The sequence below is a fragment of the Protomyctophum bolini genome, assembly GCF_963924005.1.
Source record: "Protomyctophum bolini genome assembly, chromosome: 17".
In the NCBI taxonomy this organism is placed as follows: Eukaryota; Metazoa; Chordata; class Actinopteri; order Myctophiformes; family Myctophidae; genus Protomyctophum; species Protomyctophum bolini.
In genome coordinates this window covers 5,350,984-5,374,719 of record NC_137878.1, presented here as the reverse complement: position 1 = coordinate 5,374,719, position 23,736 = coordinate 5,350,984, and the positions used below count along the sequence as shown (strand labels likewise).

Here is a 23,736-nt window from a genome sequence, read left to right as displayed (position 1 = left end):
GTCAGATAATCCCCACATATCCTACAACAACTTCTGTGAACAGACTTAAATTATTAATAACAGACTTAAATTATATTTGTACTTAGGCTGTCTGCTCTCATGAAAGTTTATATAGTTAGAGAAATTAAAAGTCCAGCCGTCTGCTGTCCAGCCTCTCCCACCCCTCACTGGGGAAAATTCTGGGAGGAAAACAGAAACGGGGCGAGTAGTCTTGTTACCCTTTCCGTGTAGGAGTTTGCATGTTCTCCCCGTGTCCTCTAAAGTAGGTATACCCTCACATGTTCTCCCCGTGTCCCCTATAGGGTAGGTAGTGGTACCCTCACATGTTCTCCCCGTGTCCCCTATAGGGTAGGTAGTGGTACCCTCACATGTTCTCCCCGTGTCCCCTATAGGGTAGGTAGTGGTACCCTCACATGTTCTCCCCGTGTCCCCTATAGGGTAGGTAGTGGTACCCTCACATGTTCTCCCCGTGTCCTCTAAAGTAGGTAGTGGTACCCTCACATGTTCTCCCCGTGTCCCCTATAGGGTAGGTAGTGGTACCCTCACATGTTCTCCCCGTGTCCCCTATAGGGTAGGTAGTGGTACCCTCACATGTTCTCCCTGTGTCCCCTATAGGGTAGGTAGTGGTACCCTCACATGTTCTCCCCGTGTCCCCTATAGGGTAGGTAGTGGTACCCTCACATGTTCTCCCCGTGTCCCCTATAGGGTAGGTAGTGGTACCCTCACATGTTCTCCCCGTGTCCCCTATAGGGTAGGTAGTGGTACCCTCACATGTTCTCCCCGTGTCCCCTATAGGGTAGGTAGTGGTACCCTCACATGTTCTCCCCGTGTCCCCTATAGGGTAGGTAGTGGTACCCTCACATGTTCTCCCCGTGTCCCCTATAGGGTAGGTAGTGGTACCCTCACATGTTCTCCCCGTGTCCCCTATAGGGTAGGTAGTGGTACCCTCACATGTTCTCCCCGTGTCCCCTATAGGGTAGGTAGTGGTACCCTCACATGTTCTCCCCGTGTCCCCTATAGGGTAGGTAGTGGTACCCTCACATGTTCTCCCCGTGTCCCCTATAGGGTAGGTAGTGGTACCCTCACATGTTCTCCCCGTGTCCCCTATAGGGTAGGTAGTGGTACCCTCACATGTTCTCCCCGTGTCCCCTATAGGGTAGGTAGTGGTACCCTCACATGTTCTCCCCGTGTCCCCTATAGGGTAGGTAGTGGTACCCTCACATGTTCTCCCCGTGTCCCCTATAGGGTAGGTAGTGGTACCCTCACATGTTCTCCCCGTGTCCCCTATAGGGTAGGTAGTGGTACCCTCACATGTTCTCCCCGTGTCCCCTATAGGGTAGGTAGTGGTACCCTCACATGTTCTCCCCGTGTCCCCTATAGGGTAGGTAGTGGTACCCTCACATGTTCTCCCCGTGTCCCCTATAGGGTAGGTAGTGGTACCCTCACATGTTCTCCCCGTGTCCCCTATAGGGTAGGTAGTGGTACCCTCACATGTTCTCCCCGTGTCCCCTATAGGGTAGGTAGTGGTACCCTCACATGTTCTCCCCGTGTCCCCTATAGGGTAGGTAGTGGTACCCTCACATGTTCTCCCCGTGTCCCCTATAGGGTAGGTAGTGGTACCCTCACATGTTCTCCCCGTGTCCCCTATAGGGTAGGTAGTGGTACCCTCACATGTTCTCCCCGTGTCCCCTATAGGGTAGGTAGTGGTACCCTCACATGTTCTCCCCGTGTCCCCTATAGGGTAGGTAGTGGTACCCTCACATGTTCTCCCCGTGTCCCCTATAGGGTAGGTAGTGGTACCCTCACATGTTCTCCCCGTGTCCCCTATAGGGTAGGTAGTGGTACCCTCACATGTTCTCCCCGTGTCCCCTATAGGGTAGGTAGTGGTACCCTCACATGTTCTCCCCGTGTCCCCTATAGGGTAGGTAGTGGTACCCTCACATGTTCTCCCCGTGTCCCCTATAGGGTAGGTAGTGGTACCCTCACATGTTCTCCCCGTGTCCCCTATAGGGTAGGTAGTGGTACCCTCACATGTTCTCCCCGTGTCCCCTATAGGGTAGGTAGTGGTACCCTCACATGTTCTCCCTGTGTCCCCTATAGGGTAGGTAGTGGTACCCTCACATGTTCTCCCCGTGTCCCCTATAGGGTAGGTAGTGGTACCCTCACATGTTCTCCCCGTGTCCCCTATAGGGTAGGTAGTGGTACCCTGTTCTCCCCGTGTCCCCTATAGGGTAGGTAGTGGTACCCTCACATGTTCTCCCCGTGTCCCCTATAGGGTAGGTAGTGGTACCCTCACATGTTCTCCCCGTGTCCCCTATAGGGTAGGTAGTGGTACCCTCACATGTTCTCCCCGTGTCCCCTATAGGGTAGGTAGTGGTACCCTCACATGTTCTCCCCGTGTCCCCTATAGGGTAGGTAGTGGTACCCTCACATGTTCTCCCCATGTCCCCTAGGGTAGGTAGTAGTACCCTCATATGTTCTCCCCGTGTCCCCTAGGGTAGGTAGTGGTACCCTCACATAATAATAATAAAACTTTATTTGTATAGCACCTTTCATGACATGAAATGCAGCTCAAAGTGCTTTACAGAAAAATTGTAAAAAAGTGTAGGCTAGTTGTTGAGCAGCAGGAGGACATTTTGTTAGCAGCTCAACCAAACCAAAACAAACGTCCAACATATGATAAAAGTAATTACTCACCTACTGCTGCAAAGTATAATCCCATTGATGCATGGTTTTCATATTGTAAATAATTATGGCCGCGTGGTTTAGCGACTATACCACTATGACTATGAGAGGAGCACGTAAAAAAAAAACGAATGGTTCAAGCCCATTAATTAAGATTCGAGTGCCAACCCTAACGAGCGAACGGTCGAACCCCGAATGTTCGGGGACAGCCTTAGTACCCTCACATGTTCTCCCCGTGTCGCCTATAGGGCAGAGGTTCCCAACAACCGATGCACGAACCGGTGCCGGTCCGCGGGACACGTGCCACTGGTACGCAAGGAGGGAATCCCCAAGTTTTCCCGTCGTATATAAAATAATCCATTTGAAAACGAGAGGACAAACGTCCAGACCTGAGTACTATAGTGGGCAGCGGACTTGCCGTTGCACGTAGAGCACGAGTCTGCGCGACCCTTAACCCATTCTGACCTGAGATCAGATTCAAAAAATGTCTATTACATCCTGACAGTTTCATTATTAATCACTCCTCGTCACTGTCCGTTCGAATGAAAATGCCAAGGATTCGTCAGCGGACGACCGATTTATAAACGGCTTCGAGTCTGTGTTACTTCAGTGTTTTGCGTAGCATAACAGTGACATCGCTGTCCGATCCTTGGTGTCTGTCTTTACCGTTCATGTGTGGTCAGCAAGCGAGCGAGCAGCAGCAACAACAACAGCTGCAGCTGCAGCCTTATCACGGTCGCTCGCGCTAAGGAAACTAAACACCACACGCGGTGACGGTACAGGATTATTATTTCATGTCAAAACATTCAAGTATCAGAAGATGATGTTACCCAGGTAAAGTAATGTGTGCGTCACTCTGAATGTTTAACTAAGGTTTTCCATGTCCAAAGTAATTTCTGAAAAAGACATAAGCTATAACCTTAAAATAAATAATTATACTTTGTTGATATAACGCCATTTAGGTCAATGATATAATAATGTGATGTAATAATAATATGGCAGCGGGTAGCCTATTTAAGGGCCAGTCAACTGTCTTCCGTATCACCCTGTCAGGTGATAAGAAGCGTCTTGGACTCCTCATGCATTGACGGAAGCATGAGGTCAAGTCCGTTGCTCTCCCCAGGTTGGCGGAGGGAGTGTAGAGCCCAGGATTACATTAGACCATTGACACTGGGTGAAAAAGATGGGTTACAAAAATTGTGGGATAAAAATGTAAAAAGAAAAATAACTGTCAAACAGTGTGTGGTGTACAGTCAGACATTGAAGCTGAAAAGGACCTGCAGGGGACTTGTTCCCCCTGTGGCCCAATGTATTCAATTCATCAACAGATTTTTTTTACACAATAATACGATCTAGGAACAGATTGTCTACCAGGGTTGTTTCAATGGCCGACTCGACAATGTGCCCAGACTTGACCATCGTGCAGCCTCCAGCTTTTCATCAGATGAGAGTCAGAAGCTCTCCTCCGGAAATGAGTTAATAGCACAGGCAGACTCTTGAAATACATATCTGAGCTGAAATCGACATGTAAATATGAGATGAATGCTTAAAACATGTAGCTATACTAGGTGTAATGTTATAGAGTGAACCTTTCAAGCCAACTCGCTGTTTGCTCTGCATGACATTACTCTATATAAGCCATATCTCCAAAACTGGTGGGTCAAACTGAACAACCAATATGTCAATTTGAAGCTATGACTCCCTGCTTTCACATGACATGAATGGAAGTCCCTCAGTCAAATTTGGTCACAAATTGCCTCACTACAGTCATAGACACCGAGAACTCCCGGCCAAAAAGCTTCTACTGTGGGAACCAACACACGGGCATCGATCGAGAGGACGTCCCACACCTACCTACGTATGTGGACGTACTAAAGGAAGACGCTGGTGCAGAAAGCACAAATGAGCTGGCCAGATGTAGGGAGAACTGAGATGACTGGAGACGCCGATGGAGGGCTCGTCTGAGGACGACGTATAGAGAGACAGTCTGCGTACTAAATACTAGTACTTCAGTGCCTTGTGTTCTCTGTGTATGACACTGTACTTAGTACTGCAGTATAGCCTCGGAAACCCAGACGTTTTTATTTCCAGGGAGGAAAAAAAGAGTCTGGGGCCGAGTCCACTTCAATTCGGCATACAGTAGCACTAACGTTGCTCACTCTCTGCTCATTTCTGATCGTCTGCAGCCTTAATTAAGTTAAATGGACGCACACACGTACATTGTGCAGGCATTTGGTGTACTAGTACTGCGGTACCTTGTGGTCTCTGTGTATGACGTTCCCAGAGTGCAGGTATTTGGTGGCTTTCAGCAGCTGGTACATGACGTAGCGCTTATGGACGTCCCTCAGCAGGTTCCCTTTCTTTATGACCGAGTGAAGGTCCGTGTCTGGTGGTCGAACGAAAACACACACGAGAAATTATGGAACATTTATTTAAGAGCATAGCATGCAGGTGTCATGTGTCTGGTGGTGAAAGAAAACACACGAGAAATGATGGAACATTTATTTAAGAGCATATAGCATGCAGGTCTGTATCTGTTTTAAAAAAACACAATGTTTATTAGCATCGATAGCGTGAAGGCATGTGTCTAATGGTCCAAACACACAACATATTAAAGAACATTTATTTAATAGCATCAATAAACGTGCACGTCTATCTGTGTGTCTGGTCAAAACCAACAGGATTTAATGTGACTTTTATACGAGACACATGCAAACTATATGGGAAGCGCCGAAAGAGTGCAATGTTTTATATAGAGCTGAGCCGACATAGATGTAATCACGATATATTTAGCTGGCGCCCGCTATTCTTGTAGGACGACGAGAGTGTGTGCGCGCGCATGCGTGTGTGTGTGTGTGTGTGTGTGTGTGTGTGTGTGTGTGTGTGTGTGTGTGTGTGTGTGCGTGTGTGTGTGTGTGTGTGTGTGTGTGTAAGTGGCGTGCTTGGGGACACTGGCCCAGATTCCAAAATGTATACTCAGCAGCAGCAACAGCCCAGGAGGAAAAACGTGTGTGTGTGTGTGTGTGTGTGTGTGTGTGTGTGTGTGTGTGTGTGTGTGTGTGTGTGTGTGTGTTTGTGTGTGTGCGTGCGTGCGTGACACACTGCTACTATACTACTGAGAAAACCTGGCCAAACCACCGTTAAATAACAGCCACAGGGCTCAATGTGCGCTGTCACGTGCCCTTCGTCTTTTTATTTATGTCAACATGCACACAGCGAGATGGAGTGGTTTCCGCCATCATTATTGGTCTCGGCTCGTACTGTCGTGTGTAGGCCAGCGCGGTTCTCAAACTTGTATTTCTTTGCATATTTCAAGGAACCCCTCGAACTGTACCGAGTTACAGATCTGTGAGGAATACGAGGGTCCCATTCCGACGCCCACTTTGAGAACCGTGGCTCTTAAGACGACGTGTGAAAGTGTGTGTTTTGGAAAACAGCTGTTTCGACGTGCAATCCTATACAGAACTCCCCCACGTATTCATAGGAGGAGGCAGTGTTGTTATTGGCAGCAAATTCAGATTTTAGTTTTAGTCATAGTCTCTTGAATAGTTTTCCATTTAGTTTTAGTCACATTTTAGTCAACTGGAATGTTTTAGTGTTAGTCTAGTTTTAGTCGACTAAATGTCATAAGATTCTAGTCGACTAAATCTACAGTTGATTTAGTCGACTAAACTGTATTTTGGCGGGCCTTGATGGCGTTGTAGTGACTGTTTTTACACTTGCTGAAAATAGACAATTTTCAGCATGCAACTAATTGTAAAATGACTTATAGTGGATCTCTTGTCCACTCGTCCCTTCCTAACGTTTTTGTCTAGTTTTTATTTGTTGACAACATTTTCAGTTTAACATGTTTCGTCGTAGTTTTAGTCGACGAAAACAACACTGGGAGGAGGATAGTCCTAACAGAACTCACCCATGTATTCAAACACCAGATAGATGTCCTTGTCGTTCTGTGCTCTGATGACGTTTAGAAGCTTAACGATGTTGGCATGATTCCCAAACTCCTGTAAAAAAACACCATTTGGAGCATTATTAGCGCATGAACACAGCGCACACGCGAGCGCACGCACACACAAAGAAACAAGGAAACAAGAAGAAAGCCGCTGTGTTACTAGGAATGTTTTCCCTGTGGACATTTGGCTACCGCAACAACAACAACAACAACAACACAAGGCTAATCACTAAGCAGTTTAACACATTTAGGCCTGACGTTGAAATTTTAAAAAAATCTTCAAAATCCTGACGGTTTTCTGAAAAACCTTATGTTTCTGTATCAGTGGTGCTCAATATTTCATGTCAAGGACCCCAAAAATTATATGTAATATGCCTCCGCCCCCCATCTGAAAATATGTTGTTCCAGGGACCTCCCCAGAAGCAAGGATTTGAGTTAAAATGTTCACTCTGTAATAATATATATTCAAAGATTTGAGGCCCATTTAAAAAAGACCTACAAGTTTGTAGCTTGTAGATCTGCTATTTTTCAATAGCTAAAGTATAACATAATGCTTTAAAACACCAAAAGGGGTTCCCGCTCAGAATGGATTAACTGTAAATTGTTGTCAACATTACTCATAGAGCACATGAACTCTGCAACTTAACGTCCTGCATGGAGAAATGTTACGGCTGAAGCTGCACAATAGGATATGTGTGTTACTCAAAACACTTAGAAGGCCTGTTCATATAGTCCAGTTTTATAGGTGATAAGGTAACCACCGAAAGCTACAACATGACGTCTCCGACGCAGCTGGCTTGTTTTAGTATATGTATCATGAGGAACTATATGTGTGGGTGCAATGCTACGTCCATTATATGTATGTCCTGCTTTGAGGGTATACTTGACAAAGACTGTAAGGTCGAAAAGTCGTATTTTTTGCCTGCCTGTCGCTAAATAAAGTTTGGAGCGTCATGAAGTGAGTTGCGAGCCCCTGCTTTCTTTTCATTATTTCACTGTTTCTACAGTTTTGGCTCGGCACCAAATGAATGGAGGATGTGCGTTACTTTTCTTACCCTGACAGTTTAACCTGCTTCGAGGGGTGGCCATATGCCACGTTATGTCTTGTTTTGTCGCCGTGTATTTGTCTTGTTGGCTTTGTTTCAAAACTTGATTCAGGATATGCTGTTTGTAATTGTCAGTGTCACGTTAGTGTATAGTAGGACTATACTGTTTCTTAAAAAATATATATACAGTATATCACCACACAATTTTGCATATAGTGGTCATATGACATTTTATATGTCAGCATATGATTTTCTTTTGGTATGTTCTGTATGGGTGTGTCACATACATTGTGTTATTTCTTTGCTTTACTGTATACGCTGAAATATTGAATAAGCAAAACTGTACGCCCTCAGAGTTACATTCACACTGATGATTTCAGTTCACTGTGTATGTATTGTAGGTAATCACAAAGAGATCTTTAAGGTCAACTAAACAGCATGCCTGCCTCCGCCGACAACACCCAAAACAAACACTCAAAACAAAGACACTTTATTTCTCACCTGAAGGAACATGATTTCTCTGAATGTCCTCTGAAAGAGAACACGATAGAATGTTAGCTACCATGCATACAGTAACATACTGAATGTCCTCTGAAAGACAATAGAATATTAGCTACCAGCATATACAGTAACATACTGTGAGATAAAACAGGTCTACGAGACAGAAAACTATGTACGGTATAATATGTCAAAGAATAAACGATCCTTGTGTGCCCAAATTAGAGCTGGCATACTTGGTCTGCATATTGAGACAGGTAGCTATGTAGGCACGGTGGAGGAGGATAGACTATGTAGTCTGTGTGATCTAAAGCAAATCGAAAATTAAATGCATTTTGTTTTTTATTGTCCATTCTACAACTCCATTAGAGAGAGACTTTTTTAATAAGAAAACCATGAATTTGTTTGGTTGGAGGACTTCGAGAGACTGAAGCGCCTGTTTCAAAAGTACGCTTTTTCATTTGCCTCATTCGTTGAGAAGGCCTGGTCAATGAGGAGGAGGGCCATTTACATGTAAAATGGCCTTGTTATGATTGTTTTCGTTTAGTTATCTTTTTCTTTTGTTCGAATAATGTACAAATATGTATGAACAGGAAGGACTGTAGTGTCAGTTGTATTCAGTGTATTCTGTGAAATGTATATAATCCCCTGTGGGATGGGCCAAAGTGGCATGACATTCGAATGTCCTCTGAAAGACAATAGAATATTAGCTACCAGCATACAGTAACATTCTGAATGTCCTCTGAAAGAACATAGAATGTTAGCTACCAGCATACAGTAAAATCATTTCTGAAATGGGACTCTGAACACGACCACACCAGATCAAGTCATTTCCCCAAATTCAAGGTACCAAAAGTTAACTCTGAACTTGGAGAGCACACAGTATGTAACAATATGTCACAGTTTTTAGATCGTTTTGAAATTTGTCTTAGCTTCTATTTGTACCCTACTATATGTAATTCACATGTATACCTTGTGTTTTCCTTTTCCTGATCTTATGATGTATTGTGATGTTTTTCTACGTGATTGTAATACTCGACGACACTGAAAATGAGTTTAATTTCTCAGTGTAATTTTGAAAATAAATAGGACTGAATGAATGAACATGCTGAATGTCCTCTGTAAGAGAATACGATAGAGTGTTAGCACACATTAACAGCTATACGAAACTGAGGATGTTCTGTTCATTTAATTCTAGGGATGGACAATAATTCGCTCATCATATCAGTGTCGGACGACGGAAATGCGATATCAGTATACCGGTATATATTTTATATTTTATGTAATATTATTTTATTTTATAATAATTATGTTGGGGAAAAAAAGCCTTTTGTGATGATGAAGGCTGCGGATTCTATCAGTGTTTTCTGGGGAAGCTTTCAAAACAGTCAACCAAGTTGAAACATTTTTCAATAAAAAAATGTTTATGTTGTGGATATGGGCCGACATTTCAATAACGGTGCGTCTCTAGTTTTGGAATAAAGAGGCATTGCTTTTGTAAATTCGGTGTCTACAGTATATGCCTATTTCGTTTGGCTGGCAAACGATTTGTGTCATAATATAAGTACTCTGAAGAAACATTAGAAATCCCATAGACTTGGCTGCCACATGACGTAATCTTCAGAAACCATGCAGGCTAGCACAAATGCATTCTTTATTCTTTATTCGGATCCCCATTAGCTTCCACAAAGTGGTCGCTATAGTCTTCCTGGGGTCCACACAAAGATGTATACAAACAGACTAAAAACAGATAATTGAAATTTTAAAACAGACAAGATCTAGTTCTGAAATACAGTACCAGTGGTGCTCAATATTTCATGTCCAGGACCCCAAAAATTATACATAATTGGCCGCCACCCCCATCTGAAAATATGTTATTCCAGGAACCCCTCAGAAGCAAAGATTTGAGTTAGAAAGAATATATATTCAAAGATTTGAGTTAAAAACATTCGCTCTGAAAGAATATATATTTGTGCCACATTTTCACGATTTTTCAAAAATAGCAGACCTACAAGCAAAAATGGGTTAATCTAGTTTACACTATAATTATGTATTAATCAATTCATTAATTATTAGTATCACCTGGGCGTCTGTCCGGTTCCTGAAGGCGTCGAAGATCTTCTTTACAGCCACGATCTCTCCAGTCTGTCTGTCCACCGCCTTCCACACGATGCCATAGGCCTGTGACACGCACGCACACACGCACGCACAATACACACAACACAACACCATGTCAAGTCTCCTCCAGTGTTGTTTTTGTCGACAAAAACTAAGGCGAAAAATGTTCGTCGACTACCTTTTCCATTTTGATGAACCAAATGAAAACTAAGCTATTATGACTAAATCTAAGCTAAATGTATTGACAATTTCGTCAACAGATATAAACTAGACTAAAATGTTAGGAAGGACTAGTGGACAAGAGATCCAGTATAAGTCATTTTACACTTGGTTGCATGCTGTAAAATGAGCCATTACGACGGCATCAAGGCCCGCCAAAATACATTTTAGTCAACTAAATGAACTGTAGATTTAGTCGACTAAAATCTCATGACATTTAGTGGACTAAAACTAGACTAAACACTAAAACATTCCAGGTGACTAAAATATGACTAAAACTAAAAGTTTGATTCCACTTTCATTCCACAGACTATGACTAAACTAAAATTAGCCTGGGCACCATTTCGTTTAGGGTATATGATCCTGTCGGGAGCGGATGATATCGTTACGTCATGTTGTAGTATTGTTTTGTAGTCGACAGGCAGGAACAACAGGCGGCAACTTCCTTTTCCCTCAAGCAGATTTTTCTCAATAAAAGCTACAGGCTATACGAGAGCTTTTATTGAGATTATGTAGATATTACGTTCTTAGCTTACGCATGTTTCATGATAAATGCATGTATATGTGATGTATTCCCATGCTTTTTGTTCTTGCCTAAATGTAAATCGCTCTGGATTAAGAGCGTCTGCTAAATGCCTAAATTGTAAATATATATTCAAAGATTTGGGCCACATTTTCACGATTTTTCAAAAATAGCAGACCCACAAGCTCTTGTGGAGCTGCTATTTTTCAATAGCTAAAGTAGAACACCATGCTTGAAACACCAACAGGGGTTCCCGCCCAGAATGGGTTAAGGCAACCGGCCGGTTCCACGCGCTGCACAAGGTGCCCTTTTTTTCACTTGAGCACCTGCCCCTCTAAATGTCTGTGCACGCACGCCACTGACAGTTGGTATAGCTTTTGTTAAGCATGGCCATTATGAGAGGACATGTCTCACATTTCAACACAGCAACAGTGCAGTGTAAAATGGCAAATGGTGCATTTAAATAGTGCTTTTATCCAAAACACATAGATTGTGCATCACATTCACCCATTCGCACACACTTTCATACAGCTTTACATAGATTGTGCATTACACACACGCACGCGCGCACACGCACAGGAGAAATTAGGGGTTCAGAACTTCAGAGTCTTGCTCAAGGACACTTTGACACTAACGTGTGGTGCGTGCACACACACACACACACACACACACACACACACACACACACGCACGCACGCACGCACGCACGCACGCACGCACGCACGCACGCACGCACGCACGCACGCACGCACACACACACACACACACACACACACACACACACACACACACACACACACACACACACACACACACACACACACACACACACACACACACACACACACACACACAGGCTCCCGGGACACCCTGAGCACTGCAGAACACTGCTGAGTTGAGCTGTAGTGACGCAGGGTTGATTTCGTCGACTAAAACCTACCTTTTTTCACTGATGAAAACTAAATGGAAACTAAATGAGAACTAAGCTACGGTGACTAAAAGTAAGACTAAATACACTGAGAATTTCGTCAACAAATAAAAACTAGATTAAAATGTTAGGAAGGGACTATAGTGGACAAGAGATCCACTATAAGTCATTTTACACTTGGTTTGAATGCTGAAAATAGCAGATCTACAAGTGAGCTTGTAGATCGGCTATTTTCAGCAAGAGTAAAAACAGTCATGACGACGGCATCAAGGCCCGCCAATACACACTTTAGTCGACTAAATCAACTGTAGATTTAGTCGACTGAAGTCGTATGATATTTAGTCGACTAAAACTAGACTAACACTAAAACATTCCAGGCGACTACAATGTGACTTTAAAAGATAAACGGAACCTATTCAAGAGACTATATGACTAAAACTAAAATCTAAAAACAACACTGGTGTTGGAGCACCCCCTGAGTTGAGCTGCAGTGATGGAGGGCACTGGGGTCAGACTGACTGAACTCTGGTCCCTCTGGGGACTCCAACAGTGTTCCGCTAGTGTCTGTACTTACTGTACGTACACTACAGTATGTAATGTGTCACTCTATGCACCGTCCTTTTTATTTGTCCTTGTTTTATGTAATGTTGTCCTCTGTCGCGTCTTGCAATGCAGTTCTTAGTCCCTCCCTGGCTCCAACAACAGCTTCTCCCAAGGGAACCTTGAACTTGAGTATCCTGCCCCATCCTGGGGGTGGGGTTGACAAAAATAGCTGATCTACAAGCCCACGGCTATTTTCGCCCCGGAGAGTATGTGTATAGCCAAGCCAACCCCGGTCACCTTAGCATTAGTTTACTTAGTATATAGAGCAGGGGTAACCAACCAGAGGTTCGCGAGCTACTAGTAGCTCGCGGGAACCTTTCAAGTCGATCGCGAAGTGTCAGACCCATTGGAATGCAAATGCTTGCCTTTCAGGCTGTTTTATATCCTACTCGTCTCTTTGAAAACGCTTCTGATTGTGATTGTGGACGGACGGATGACGGGGACCAAACGGCGGTGAAAAGTTGACTTCACTGACTGATTTATAAACGGCTTCGAGTCATGACACGATAGCCAAGTAGCAACGCAGCACCGTATAGCCTACATTACTTCCATGTTGCGTAGCACTGTCCAATCTTTGGTATCTTTGGCAGCAGCAGCTGAGGCTATTTTGACACGATCGCGTTAATGAAACCAAACGCTACACGCGGTGCAGGATTATTATTTCATGTGAATCATGTCAAAATGAAAAGATGATGATGTGGTTGGCACACAGCGCAGCAGCAGCAGCGCAGCACAGCGGCCCGAGAACACAATAAGAAATATAACATTATTATTCTCCTCCTCCTCCTCCAACAATTAACTCGATAACGTTCTCATTTTAGTTTGTTACTCATTTTCTGAGCCATGCAAATAAACAACAACCAGCACTGACTGGAGACGGAGAGGTTCATGTGCCCTGCGCGTAAAGCTTAGCCAGAACAGGACAGTCATTGCGTCAGCATGGATGTAGCCTCGGAAACCCAGACGTTATATTTCCAGCACAGAGGTGAGGGGGGGTAACGTTTGCGGCTTCTATCTGTTACTTCTCTGACACAGCGCAGTTCAAACAGACTTCAGCCAGTCAATAGTGGGACACCGCACGCTGAGAGCCACATACACAGCTGCATTTGGTTTTTAATTAAGGGCGCGTTCTGAATATACCAGTCTGCAATGCAAACTAATAGGCGAGTGCACTCCGGTGCATATGCAAAGGGAAAGAATGACTTCTGTCCGTGACAATAATCAATGCTACAGTTTGAATTCTGTACACACGCACACATAGAGCAAAAAATATGATAAATATGAAATATGAAAACTTGTTGAAGTACAACGCATGAGTCAAGTAGCTGCTTTTGTATCAAACCCTTTCCTCTTTACTGAGCCTACTGTCATTGAACTGCTGTCCGATAAAATGCAGGATGTGTTTGCATTAACTTCAGATATTTAAATGGAGATTATTGGATTAGTAAGTGACTGTCACCTGCAGGTCAGAGCTAAAGAGAAGGAATTTTGGTCTCTTGTGAGCAGAGAAGTATCCCCTGATTGTGTCGTGTGCACTCAAGCTGCATGCCTACTTTGGTTCCACGTACTTATGTAAAATTGTAAAATGGCCTTTTCACAAATGAAAATAATAAAATCCAAGTTTAGAACTCTTATGACTGACTCACATCTTAATGACACCCTCAGACTGGCAATCACTAAATATGAACCAGATTTCAAAACGCTTGCAGATAAAGTGCAGTCACAGCAGTCTCATTAAAGGTGGGCTGACCCTGAGAGTATGTCACCATATCTGTGCAAATATATATGGTCATGTTATGCCTATGTCATTTGAACATCTGCCAATGTGAATATTCATTGAAATGAGAAACAAAATATTTCTAATACTAATTATTTCTAATTTGTCTTAATATTATTTGACATTGATAATATAACTTACTATAAGTATTTATTCTAATTTAAGCTTTAGTCTTTGTGTGGATGTGTGCACATGCATTAAGCCTGTCAGAAATAGCAAAAAAACAAGTGTTTTTTCTAACACGTTTTAGTGGTAGATCTTGGCTTACAATTGGGAATAAAATGGGCTCTTGGGCTTGAAAAGGTTGGTTACCACTGATATAGAGGGATTAAGTGCTTGGGAAGCAGTTAGTTTGATCAGATGGTGAGAGATCCTGAGAGAGACATGGAAGAACTAAAGTTTGTTATTCCATCTCTAGTTTAGTTTAGTTACTAAACTTGTTATAAACTAACTGATGATAAAGTCATTTTTTATCAGTTAGTTTAGTTACTAAACTCGTTATAAACTAACTGATGATAAAGTCATGCTTTATCTCTAGTTAGTTTAGTTACTAAACTTGTTATAAACTAACTGATGATAAAGTCATGTTTTATCCAGACCCTGTGAGGCAGAGAGAAGGAGAGTTGGGAGAACTAACTGTAGTAAAGCCAATGTTTGATTTGTAAAAATAAAATAAAATAAAGTAAGCATGATCATTTTATGTCCATACTAATTATTCATCATTATCATGGATAATATAAGGGGTCAGGGCAAATTATGGACTTATTCTGACTCTGACTTATTTGTCTCAACTGCCGATGATGTCACCACAGGTACAAAAATACTTTCTTTATTGAGAAATCTGACGTCAGATATCTGGAATCTGACGTCATCTGTCTGCCTGTCCATGTGCGTATACGTCCGCTCTATTCGTCTCAGCTGCTCACAATCCTTCCATATTTGTAGATCGGCTGTTTTCCGCAAGTGTAAAACACTTCTACAGTATATATAAAACGAGGACAACACTGCTGTTCTGCAGCTTTATAAAAAACCAGAGCTGAAAGGCAGGGCGTTGGTTCAACAGCCAACTGTACTTCCTTCTAGTTATGAGCACGCTTTAGCTACTGTATGCTACTGTACATCCAGCAGAAAGCTATACAGCATATGAGCATGGCTTAGCTGATAGCTACATCCAGCAGAAAGCAGGTCTGACAGCTGTGTAATGGGAAAGCTCCCCTGCATGGGCCTGGGGGTAAATTGAGACAACGTTCCTCTGGGCCTGGCCTGTGGGTAAGGTGAGATAACAACAGCATAGTTCCAGACGGCCACCTGCTTTACACACTGTTGTCATCTCCGCAGATTCCCCTGCAGGCTGGAGAAGAGAGGCGGACATTATAGCTATACTATAATGTCTGCCCATATGCCTGACATGATCTGTCACTCCACAGACCATGTCTCCTCCCTGGCCACTCCCTCATTTTCATCCCATTCACTCACCTGCTTCTAACTCCCTCGTCATTCCACCTGTGAACAATTCCTCAATCAACCTTCCCCCTATAAGACTGGACTCATGACAAACATTCAGTGTCAGTTCATTATTTTGTTGTAGCAGATGCATGTTCCTGGTTTTCCTGTTGTTCCTGGTTTTTGACAGTTTGGACATTTCTGATTTGATTCCTACGTGCTGCTCTAGTGTGAGTTTTTGTCCTGTTTCCTGAAATCTACTGTTGTAGGATTTATGCCTGGATTCCAGAGTTTCATCTTCTTTGTAAGATATTTTGATTTATTAAATACTTTGAATTAGACACCGTTTCCTGTGACTCTGCATTTTGGGTTCATCACTCTGCCTCCGCTTAACAGAATGAACTGACCATAATCATGAACCCAGCAGAGTTACTACTTTTAACAAAGAAGGTGTTGATTTTTGAAAGTGTGGTGAATCGTCTGGTGGCCTCTCCTCCTAACCTGCGTGCTGAAATTCGAAGGGAGATTTCAATCCAGCAGCAGTGGTTTACAGAGAGGCCATGGGTGAGCCATTTTGTTCCCCATTTTGTGGGAGTTTGTGGGAGGCTTAAGAACTTTGAAACCAGCTCACTACCACATACTCCTCAGCCATCTACCCACTCCATTAGGGTTGGAGTGTTGAGTTTGCATCCCACTAGCCCTGCCCCTGATGCTAATCAGCAGAAGAACCACTATATGGATTTTTTTCCCCATTTTCGAGGCAGTGAAGAAGTTCTTTCAGAACAACTTCATGCCACAAATCCGTATTATGGCACCCGCCTGGCTCGGGGAGGTCCCCGTTGTGTCAACAAGCGGGGGGATGTCTCCCGGGGTCTCCCAGCCACCAAGCCCACCCGGACAGCCCCGTCACATCCTGCTGCAGTCCCGCCTGTAGCCCTGTCACGTCCTGCTGCAGTCCCGCCTGTAGCCCTGTCACGTCCTGCTGCAGTCCCGCCTGTAGCCCTGTCACGTCCTGCTGCAGTCCCGCCTGTAGCCCCTTCACGCCCTGCTGCACTCCCGCCTGCAGCGGTGCAGCCCCGTCACGGGCCTGCACTACGGCAGCGGGACCCCGGGGGTGTTTTTCAGCTACCTGACCCCTGTTCCTCGCTCCCAGTGACTTTGTCTCCTCCACCACCCAGCCTGCCCAGCACTCCACTGAATGCTGTGCTGCCCGGCGTCCACGAGCCCTTCCCGGCGGCCTCCATTGGTGACCTGCCTGCGCCCTCTGCACCCTCACCGACTGTACCTCCTGCTGACCTGCCAGAGCCCTTGCAGGCCATCTCCCTAGGTGTCCTGCCTGCGCCCTCTGCACCCTCAACAGTCCTTTCAGCCGGTGACCTGCCAGAGTCCTTGGCAGTCAACTTCAGTGGTGACCGGCGTCAGCCTGACGTTATGGAAGCTCTGGCCCTGGGCTTTTTGTTCGGCTGCTTCCGTCAGCTGCTGTCTGCTGGCTCTCCATCTCCAGAATCTGCAGCACCCTCCTCATCCCCTGGGTGTGCAGTGTTCTCTGGGGTCCCAACATCCTCGTCTCCTGGGTGTGCAGCGTCCTCTGGGGTCCCGTCTCCAGAGTCTGCAGCATCCTCCTCCTGTTCTCCGCCTGCAGTCCTGCCTGCAGCCCCGCCTCTGCCTGCAGTCCCACCTGCAGCTCTGCCTCCTCCACCTGCAGTCCCACCTGCAGCTCCACCTCTGCCTGCAGTTCCACCTGCAGCTCTGCCTCCTCCACCTGCAGTTCCACCTGCAGCTCCGCCTGCAGTCCCGCCTGCAGCTCCGCCTGCAGTCCCGCCTCCGCCTGCAGTCCCACCTGCAGCTCCGCCTCCGCCTGCAGTCCCGCCTGCAGCTCCGCCTCCGCCTGCAGTCCCACCTGCAACTCCGCCTCCGCCTGCAGTCCCGCCTGCAGCTCCGCCTCCGCCTGCAGTCCCGCCTGCAGCTCCGCCTCCGCCTGCAGTCCCACCTGCAGCATCTCCGGCGTCGCCTCAGCCTGCAGCATTCCCGGCGTCGCCTCCACCTGCAGCTTCCTCTGCGGTCCCGTCGTCTGCAGCGTTTTCTGAGGCCCCGCCGCTGCAGCTCGCCTCCGAGGCCCCGCCGCTGCAGCTCGCCTCCGAGGCCCCGCCGCTGCAGCTCGCCTCCGAGGCACCGCCGCTGCAGCTCGCCTCTGAGGCCCCGCCGCTGCAGCTTGCCTCTGAGGCCCCGCCGCTGCAGCTTGCCTCTGAGGCCCCGCCGCTGCAGCTTGCCTCTGAGGCCCCGCCGCTGCAGCTCGCCTCTTGGGTCCCAGCTTCTGAGTCTGCAGCGTCGTCTCCTGAGTCTGCAGCCCTCCCTCCTGAGTCTGCAGCTTCAGCCCCAGAGCCTGCAGCATCTCCTGTTGCTCCGCCTGCAGCATCACGTCCAGCTCCTGCAGCATACCCGGCTCCGCTTCCACGGTCCTCCGCCTCGTCTCGGCCTCCAGGCCGCCCTCCTGACTGCACCTCCTCAGCCTCCACGTCACGACCTCCGGGCCGCCCTCCCGATGGTGACACTGCCTCATCCCAGCGTCCTGGCCGTCCCCCCGATGGCGCTCGTTCTGCCACCGCCCATCCTCCTGGACGTCCCCCTGAGATCACCAGACTTGCCTCTGGCCGTCGTCCTGGCCGCCCACCTGAAGATCCCCTTGGCCCTGCCTCAGTTTCCCTCCTCCAGGCCCCCTCCACCCACCCTGCTCGTTCCTCATTGAGGCTTTGGGACGTCTGGGATCCGTCCCTTGAGAGGGGGGGTACTGTCATGATCTGTCACTCCACAGACCATGTCTCCTCCCTGGCCACTCCCTCATTTTCATCCCATTCACTCACCTGCTTCTAACTCCCTCGTCATTCCACCTGTGAACAATTCCTCAATCAACCTTCCCCCTATAAGACTGGACTCATGACAAACATTCAGTGTCAGTTCATTATTTTGTTGTAGCAGATGCATGTTCCTGGTTTTCCTGTTGTTCCTGGTTTTTGACAGTTTGGACATTTCTGATTTGATTCCTACGTGCTGCTCTAGTGTGAGTTTTTGTCCTGTTTCCTGAAATCTACTGTTGTAGGATTTATGCCTGGATTCCAGAGTTTCATCTTCTTTGTAAGATATTTTGATTTATTAAATACTTTGAATTAGACACCGTTTCCTGTGACTCTGCATTTTGGGTTCATCACTCTGCCTCCGCTTAACAAACACTGCTGTTATCTGTAAGAACAAGCTGGTGACACCAAGAGAAAGCTGAACAGCAATCGTGATGAAAAGGATAGTGACTGACATCGCACAATCATAACTAAAGTGCTGACCACTTTCGACAATAAATTATTGATTAACAGCACTTTAATAAAACTGTGCTGGTAACATTTTCTTGTACAGCACCATGCCACTTTATTTATTCATAGGCTGTGCGTGGTGTTGGTACGTTTTTAGCTTATATGTTTTTAAATAGTTCTCTATGTTTCATGTTGCACCACCAATAACTGAGGGGAAACGGTATTTCATGTTTTTTTGTATGCAAGTGCCAAGTACATAGGAAAATGACAAATAAAGTTATTCTGATTCTGAATTGAATACACACAATGGAAACAATTGAAGCCTAAAGTATGCAGAATAGGTATACATTCCAATCGAAAGCACGACTCAATGCAAAAACTGTTTACTGCAGGACCATGATAAAGCATTACACTTGTTCACAACAGGGTCCACCATTTTCAATTCATCAGAATTGAACTAAATCCCTAACTGCTCCCGGTGAGCAGGTCGGTGGTGCCTTGGCATGGTTTCATCTATACCATCGGCGTGTGAATGTGTGAACGTTGGAAGTACATTGTAATGCAAAGAAAGCGCTTCGGAGAAAAGCGCTACATAAATGCAGTCCATTTATATAGCCTGGTGTTAGTAGGACTCCAGTGCGAGCAGGGCTATCAATATACATGCAATAAAACAGTCATTCATAAATAACCCTTGGATTATGGCCCCGTGCAGCAGTCCAGTTAAGCTCCCGCTAGTCCTCAGATAAAAGTATTACGTTACATAAAGCTCTTGTGTGTAACTTTGGGTGTTCACTCGAGGAATGCATCTTAAGAACGAGGGGAAAGGGTGAACACTTGGATCAATAAAATGTAGTGGTTCTCAACCGTTTAATTTGACAGGTTTTCTAATCTCAATTGCACCCAAAAAACATGAACTTTTAACATTCAGTAGATTTTCTGTGATCTGGGGTTTTCTGGCTCAAACAGGTGCTCTGATTTTCCTGCTGTTTGTGATGTAAGATCCTGCAAATCCCATATATGTCAATGGGATTTGCCAGCAGATGTCACTGTTTTCACTGTTTTGCCTGTTTTCATTGTAGCTCAAAAGGCTTCCAAACCCCAAAGAAAACTTCAGACCACAGAAAATCCACTGAATGTTCAAAGTTCAGGTTTTTTGGGTGTAATTGAGGTCATAAAACCTAAAATAAAAAATAGAAATAAATTAAAATGAATGTCATAAAACCTTTAACTGTAAACTGCGTTTTGGGATGCAAAATGCACCCTATTTTAATCTCTGGAGGACCCCACTTGACTCTGAACAGTATACAAATGGAACCAAATGGACCTGGGACTCTGGGAGGGTCCTTTGGTTCCATTTGTATACTGTTCAGAGTCAAGGACTTGTAAAGGTCTGTATAAATGACCAGGAACCCTGACTAAATCAGGGGTATAGGGCAACCTTATAAAGGCATTGGGTGTCAACACTGTCACAGGGGAGGGTGCACTGACACAGCGTAAAGGTGTGAGGATTTGTATCTTATTTTAAATGTATAGGCAATTGAACCAAGTCCCTTCATATCTGTAATTTCATCCAGCATGCACACCTAATTCCACATCCATTTTAACTCCTGACTAGTGGGGGGGATCTGGGAGTCTGGGAGAGATGATAGGTGAGGTTATTGCTCTGAATCTTACAGTATAATGATCATCAGCAATCATAATTCTCCGATGAATTGAGTATGACGACGCGCACCAATGGAAACAATTAAGCCATGCATACTGTAGTGCTTTCTTGGGTTTTGAATCATCTTAGCAGACCTTGTACTGAACTGTACATTCCTGTGCTTTTTTTCCCCTGCAAACTGTTAATAAAGTATTCAATCAATCAAATATTTAAAAAGAAGACATAATTGTTAAATATGCCTATATGGACAATCAAAGTGTATATTTGGACATATCATTTGGATGTGGTTGTGTCACAGTTAAACGTAATGTTGACACGGCACACTGACAGACTATCAAGAAGATAGAAAGAAACACCCAGTGGTTCCCAAAGTGGGGTCCGTGGACCTCCAGGGGTCCTTGTGGGAGTTCCAGGGGGTCCCTTTATGGATCTGTAACTCTGAGAGTGTACAAATGCAAATCCATTTGAGTTAAATTAACTTTGATTTTACAATATAAAGTGGGGTCCCAGAGATATAGATATATGCCATTAAATGGGGGGGGGGTCCGTATAGAGTGACTAATGCATGTCAAACTGGGGCCAGGGTCCTTGAAATTAAACGGGTTGAGAATCACTGCTAGAGCCGTAAAAAATCTTCTCTTATGGGGGTCCCGGCATGTATTTTCAACGGGGGGGGGGGGTCTACGGCCTAATTCGGGTAATTTTGGGGGTCCTTGACATTAAAAAGTTTGGGAACCACTGCTTTATTATGGGACTTAGTTCATGTCAAAAAGCTTGCAGAGCCCATGCAGCTGACTGACACACACACACACACACACACACACACACACACACACACACACAGCGAGAGAGAGAGAGAGAGAGCCCATGCAGCCGTCTGTCACTAAATGGACACAAAGTGTGTTTGCTTGTTCTGTTGAATCTCTCTCCACAGTCCAGACAGACGCTGCAACAACAGCAGCAGCTATACAGCAGCTAAAGTGCATGTTTACCCAAGCTGGGCGCAGTCGCGCGCGTGCACACACACACACACACACACACACACGCGCGCGCGCACACACACACACACACACACACACACACACACACACACACACACAGTTGAGGATTATTTCATTGACTCGTTTAATTTGTTCCACTCTCAGTCTCAGACTATGCACTCACCCCTTTCCCCAGCCTCCTCTTGATGTCATATTTCAGGGAGATGTGTTCCTCCACCTCAGACACGGAGAACGTTTTCTTGCTCATCTTTCTTTGATTCTTTCTTTCTGTCTGTCTGTCTTTCTCTCTCGGCGAGGGCTGGATCGAGGTGGTCATTTACAGTTTACACATCGTCATGCAGAGAAATAAATCTGATTTGTTTTTTAAAGAAAGCTGTCCTCTTCCTCCTCCTCTCAGTGCAGGTGTTTTCAGAGTGTTGTTTGGCAACAACAACAACACCGGCAAAAGAACAATGGATTCAACATTATAAGCTCACGATGTAGCCAATGTTTTCTTTTCTTATAGTTTTATATCTGGCGATCCATTCCTTCCTCCTGCTTGCGTCTTCAAGTTGGGACAGATCAGATCAGAATTGAATCAATATCCAGATAATCCAGTAGTTTGTTTTCAACGGCTTATAAAAGTATAAAGTCCAGTCAGAGCACCGCGGTAACTACTAAACTATACTGTCTGTGGTTGGTAATGTTAAACATGTACACAGACAGACACACAAGTGACTAAACTAAACATGCTGGTCGTCTGGGAGACCGAGGCGCTGCTGCTGCTGCTACACTGGCACTGGCGCGCACACAACACATACACACGCGCGCGCGCACACACACACACACACACACACACACACACACACACACACACACACACGCGCGTCCATTCCTCCATTTCTATTATAGCTCCAGTGTGGTTGTTGTCAACCTGTGGCCCGCGGGCCCCCCAGAGGGTCACCATCAGCTATAAATGATGGACGGTTTAACTTTGAAACTAACCATAGTGTTTCGATGAATTGAACATGCAGGACCCCAATGGAAACGAGTTGCTGCAACTCAAGGGGATTTATCATCATCTATTGCAATTCCAAATAAACAAACAAACAGGGGTTTTAAATGCACTCGTCTTAGACCTTGTAGGCCTATATGTGATTTTTTGCAAACTGTTAAAGTATTCAATCAATCAATCAAGTATAGGCCTACACTCAAGTGCTGTACTAATTTATTGACTTTAGGTATACTTTGTAGATTTAAGAAACTTGCAGCAATACCTTTGTACTTTTACTTGTGTACATTTTGAATATGAGACTTTTGTGGAATTGATCAAAACGTCTCACAAATCGTCCAGCGCCTACACTGTAGTTAACAGACAGAAACATCAACATATCATTTTCTCTATAAAAAACCCCCATCAACATTTGCTCTCATTTGGAAAAATAAATAGTAGAATCCGTAGTTATACTTACATTCATAGATATAGCGTATATGATATCTCTATGGTAGTATGGTTACATTGCAGTGTTGATTTTGTCGACTAAAACTAAAGACAAAAATGTTCGTCGACTTTTTCACAGAGGAAAACTATAAATGGAAACTAAGCTATGATGACTAAAACTAAGACAATTGACAATTTCGTCAAATAAAAACTAGACTAAAATGTTAGGAAGGGACTAGTGGAAAAGAGATCCATCATTTTACACTTGGTTGCATGCTGGAAATAGCAGCAAGCTAAAATAGCATGATATTTAGTCGACTAAAACCAGACTAACACTAAAACATTCCAGGTGAATAAAACTATTCCAAAGTACTATATGACTGCCGTAAACTAAAATAGAAATCTGCTGCCAAAAACAACAGTTACATCGACTGTACAAGCATCATGAAATATGCATTGTAGTAGTAGCATAGTGCAAGCGGGTTCCCAAAAAAACAACACAAAATAATCCTATTTGAACTGGGGAACCTCACCCCCAGAAGCATTTGGAATTGTAGG

General features: G+C 44.9%; 1 protein-coding gene across 1 annotated transcript in view; it reads right to left on the bottom strand.

Annotated features, from left to right (window-relative positions):
• The window catches only part of mapk15 (mitogen-activated protein kinase 15), a gene marked incomplete at its 3' end in the record, with an annotated part of 44,836 nt that extends 22,518 nt beyond the window's left edge, over window positions 1-22,318 (bottom strand). The window contains exons 1-5 of the mRNA XM_080787043.1: window positions 21,922-22,318; window positions 10,264-10,362; window positions 8,185-8,214; window positions 6,599-6,689; window positions 4,941-5,071 (exon numbers count right to left, since the gene is read on the bottom strand). Coding sequence (XP_080643169.1) covers window positions 4,941-5,071; window positions 6,599-6,689; window positions 8,185-8,214; window positions 10,264-10,362; window positions 21,922-22,074 — 504 coding nt within the window. The 5' untranslated portion in view covers window positions 22,075-22,318. The remainder of the gene's footprint in view (window positions 1-4,940; window positions 5,072-6,598; window positions 6,690-8,184; window positions 8,215-10,263; window positions 10,363-21,921) is intronic.
• Between the last annotated feature and the right edge of the window lie 1,418 nt (window positions 22,319-23,736).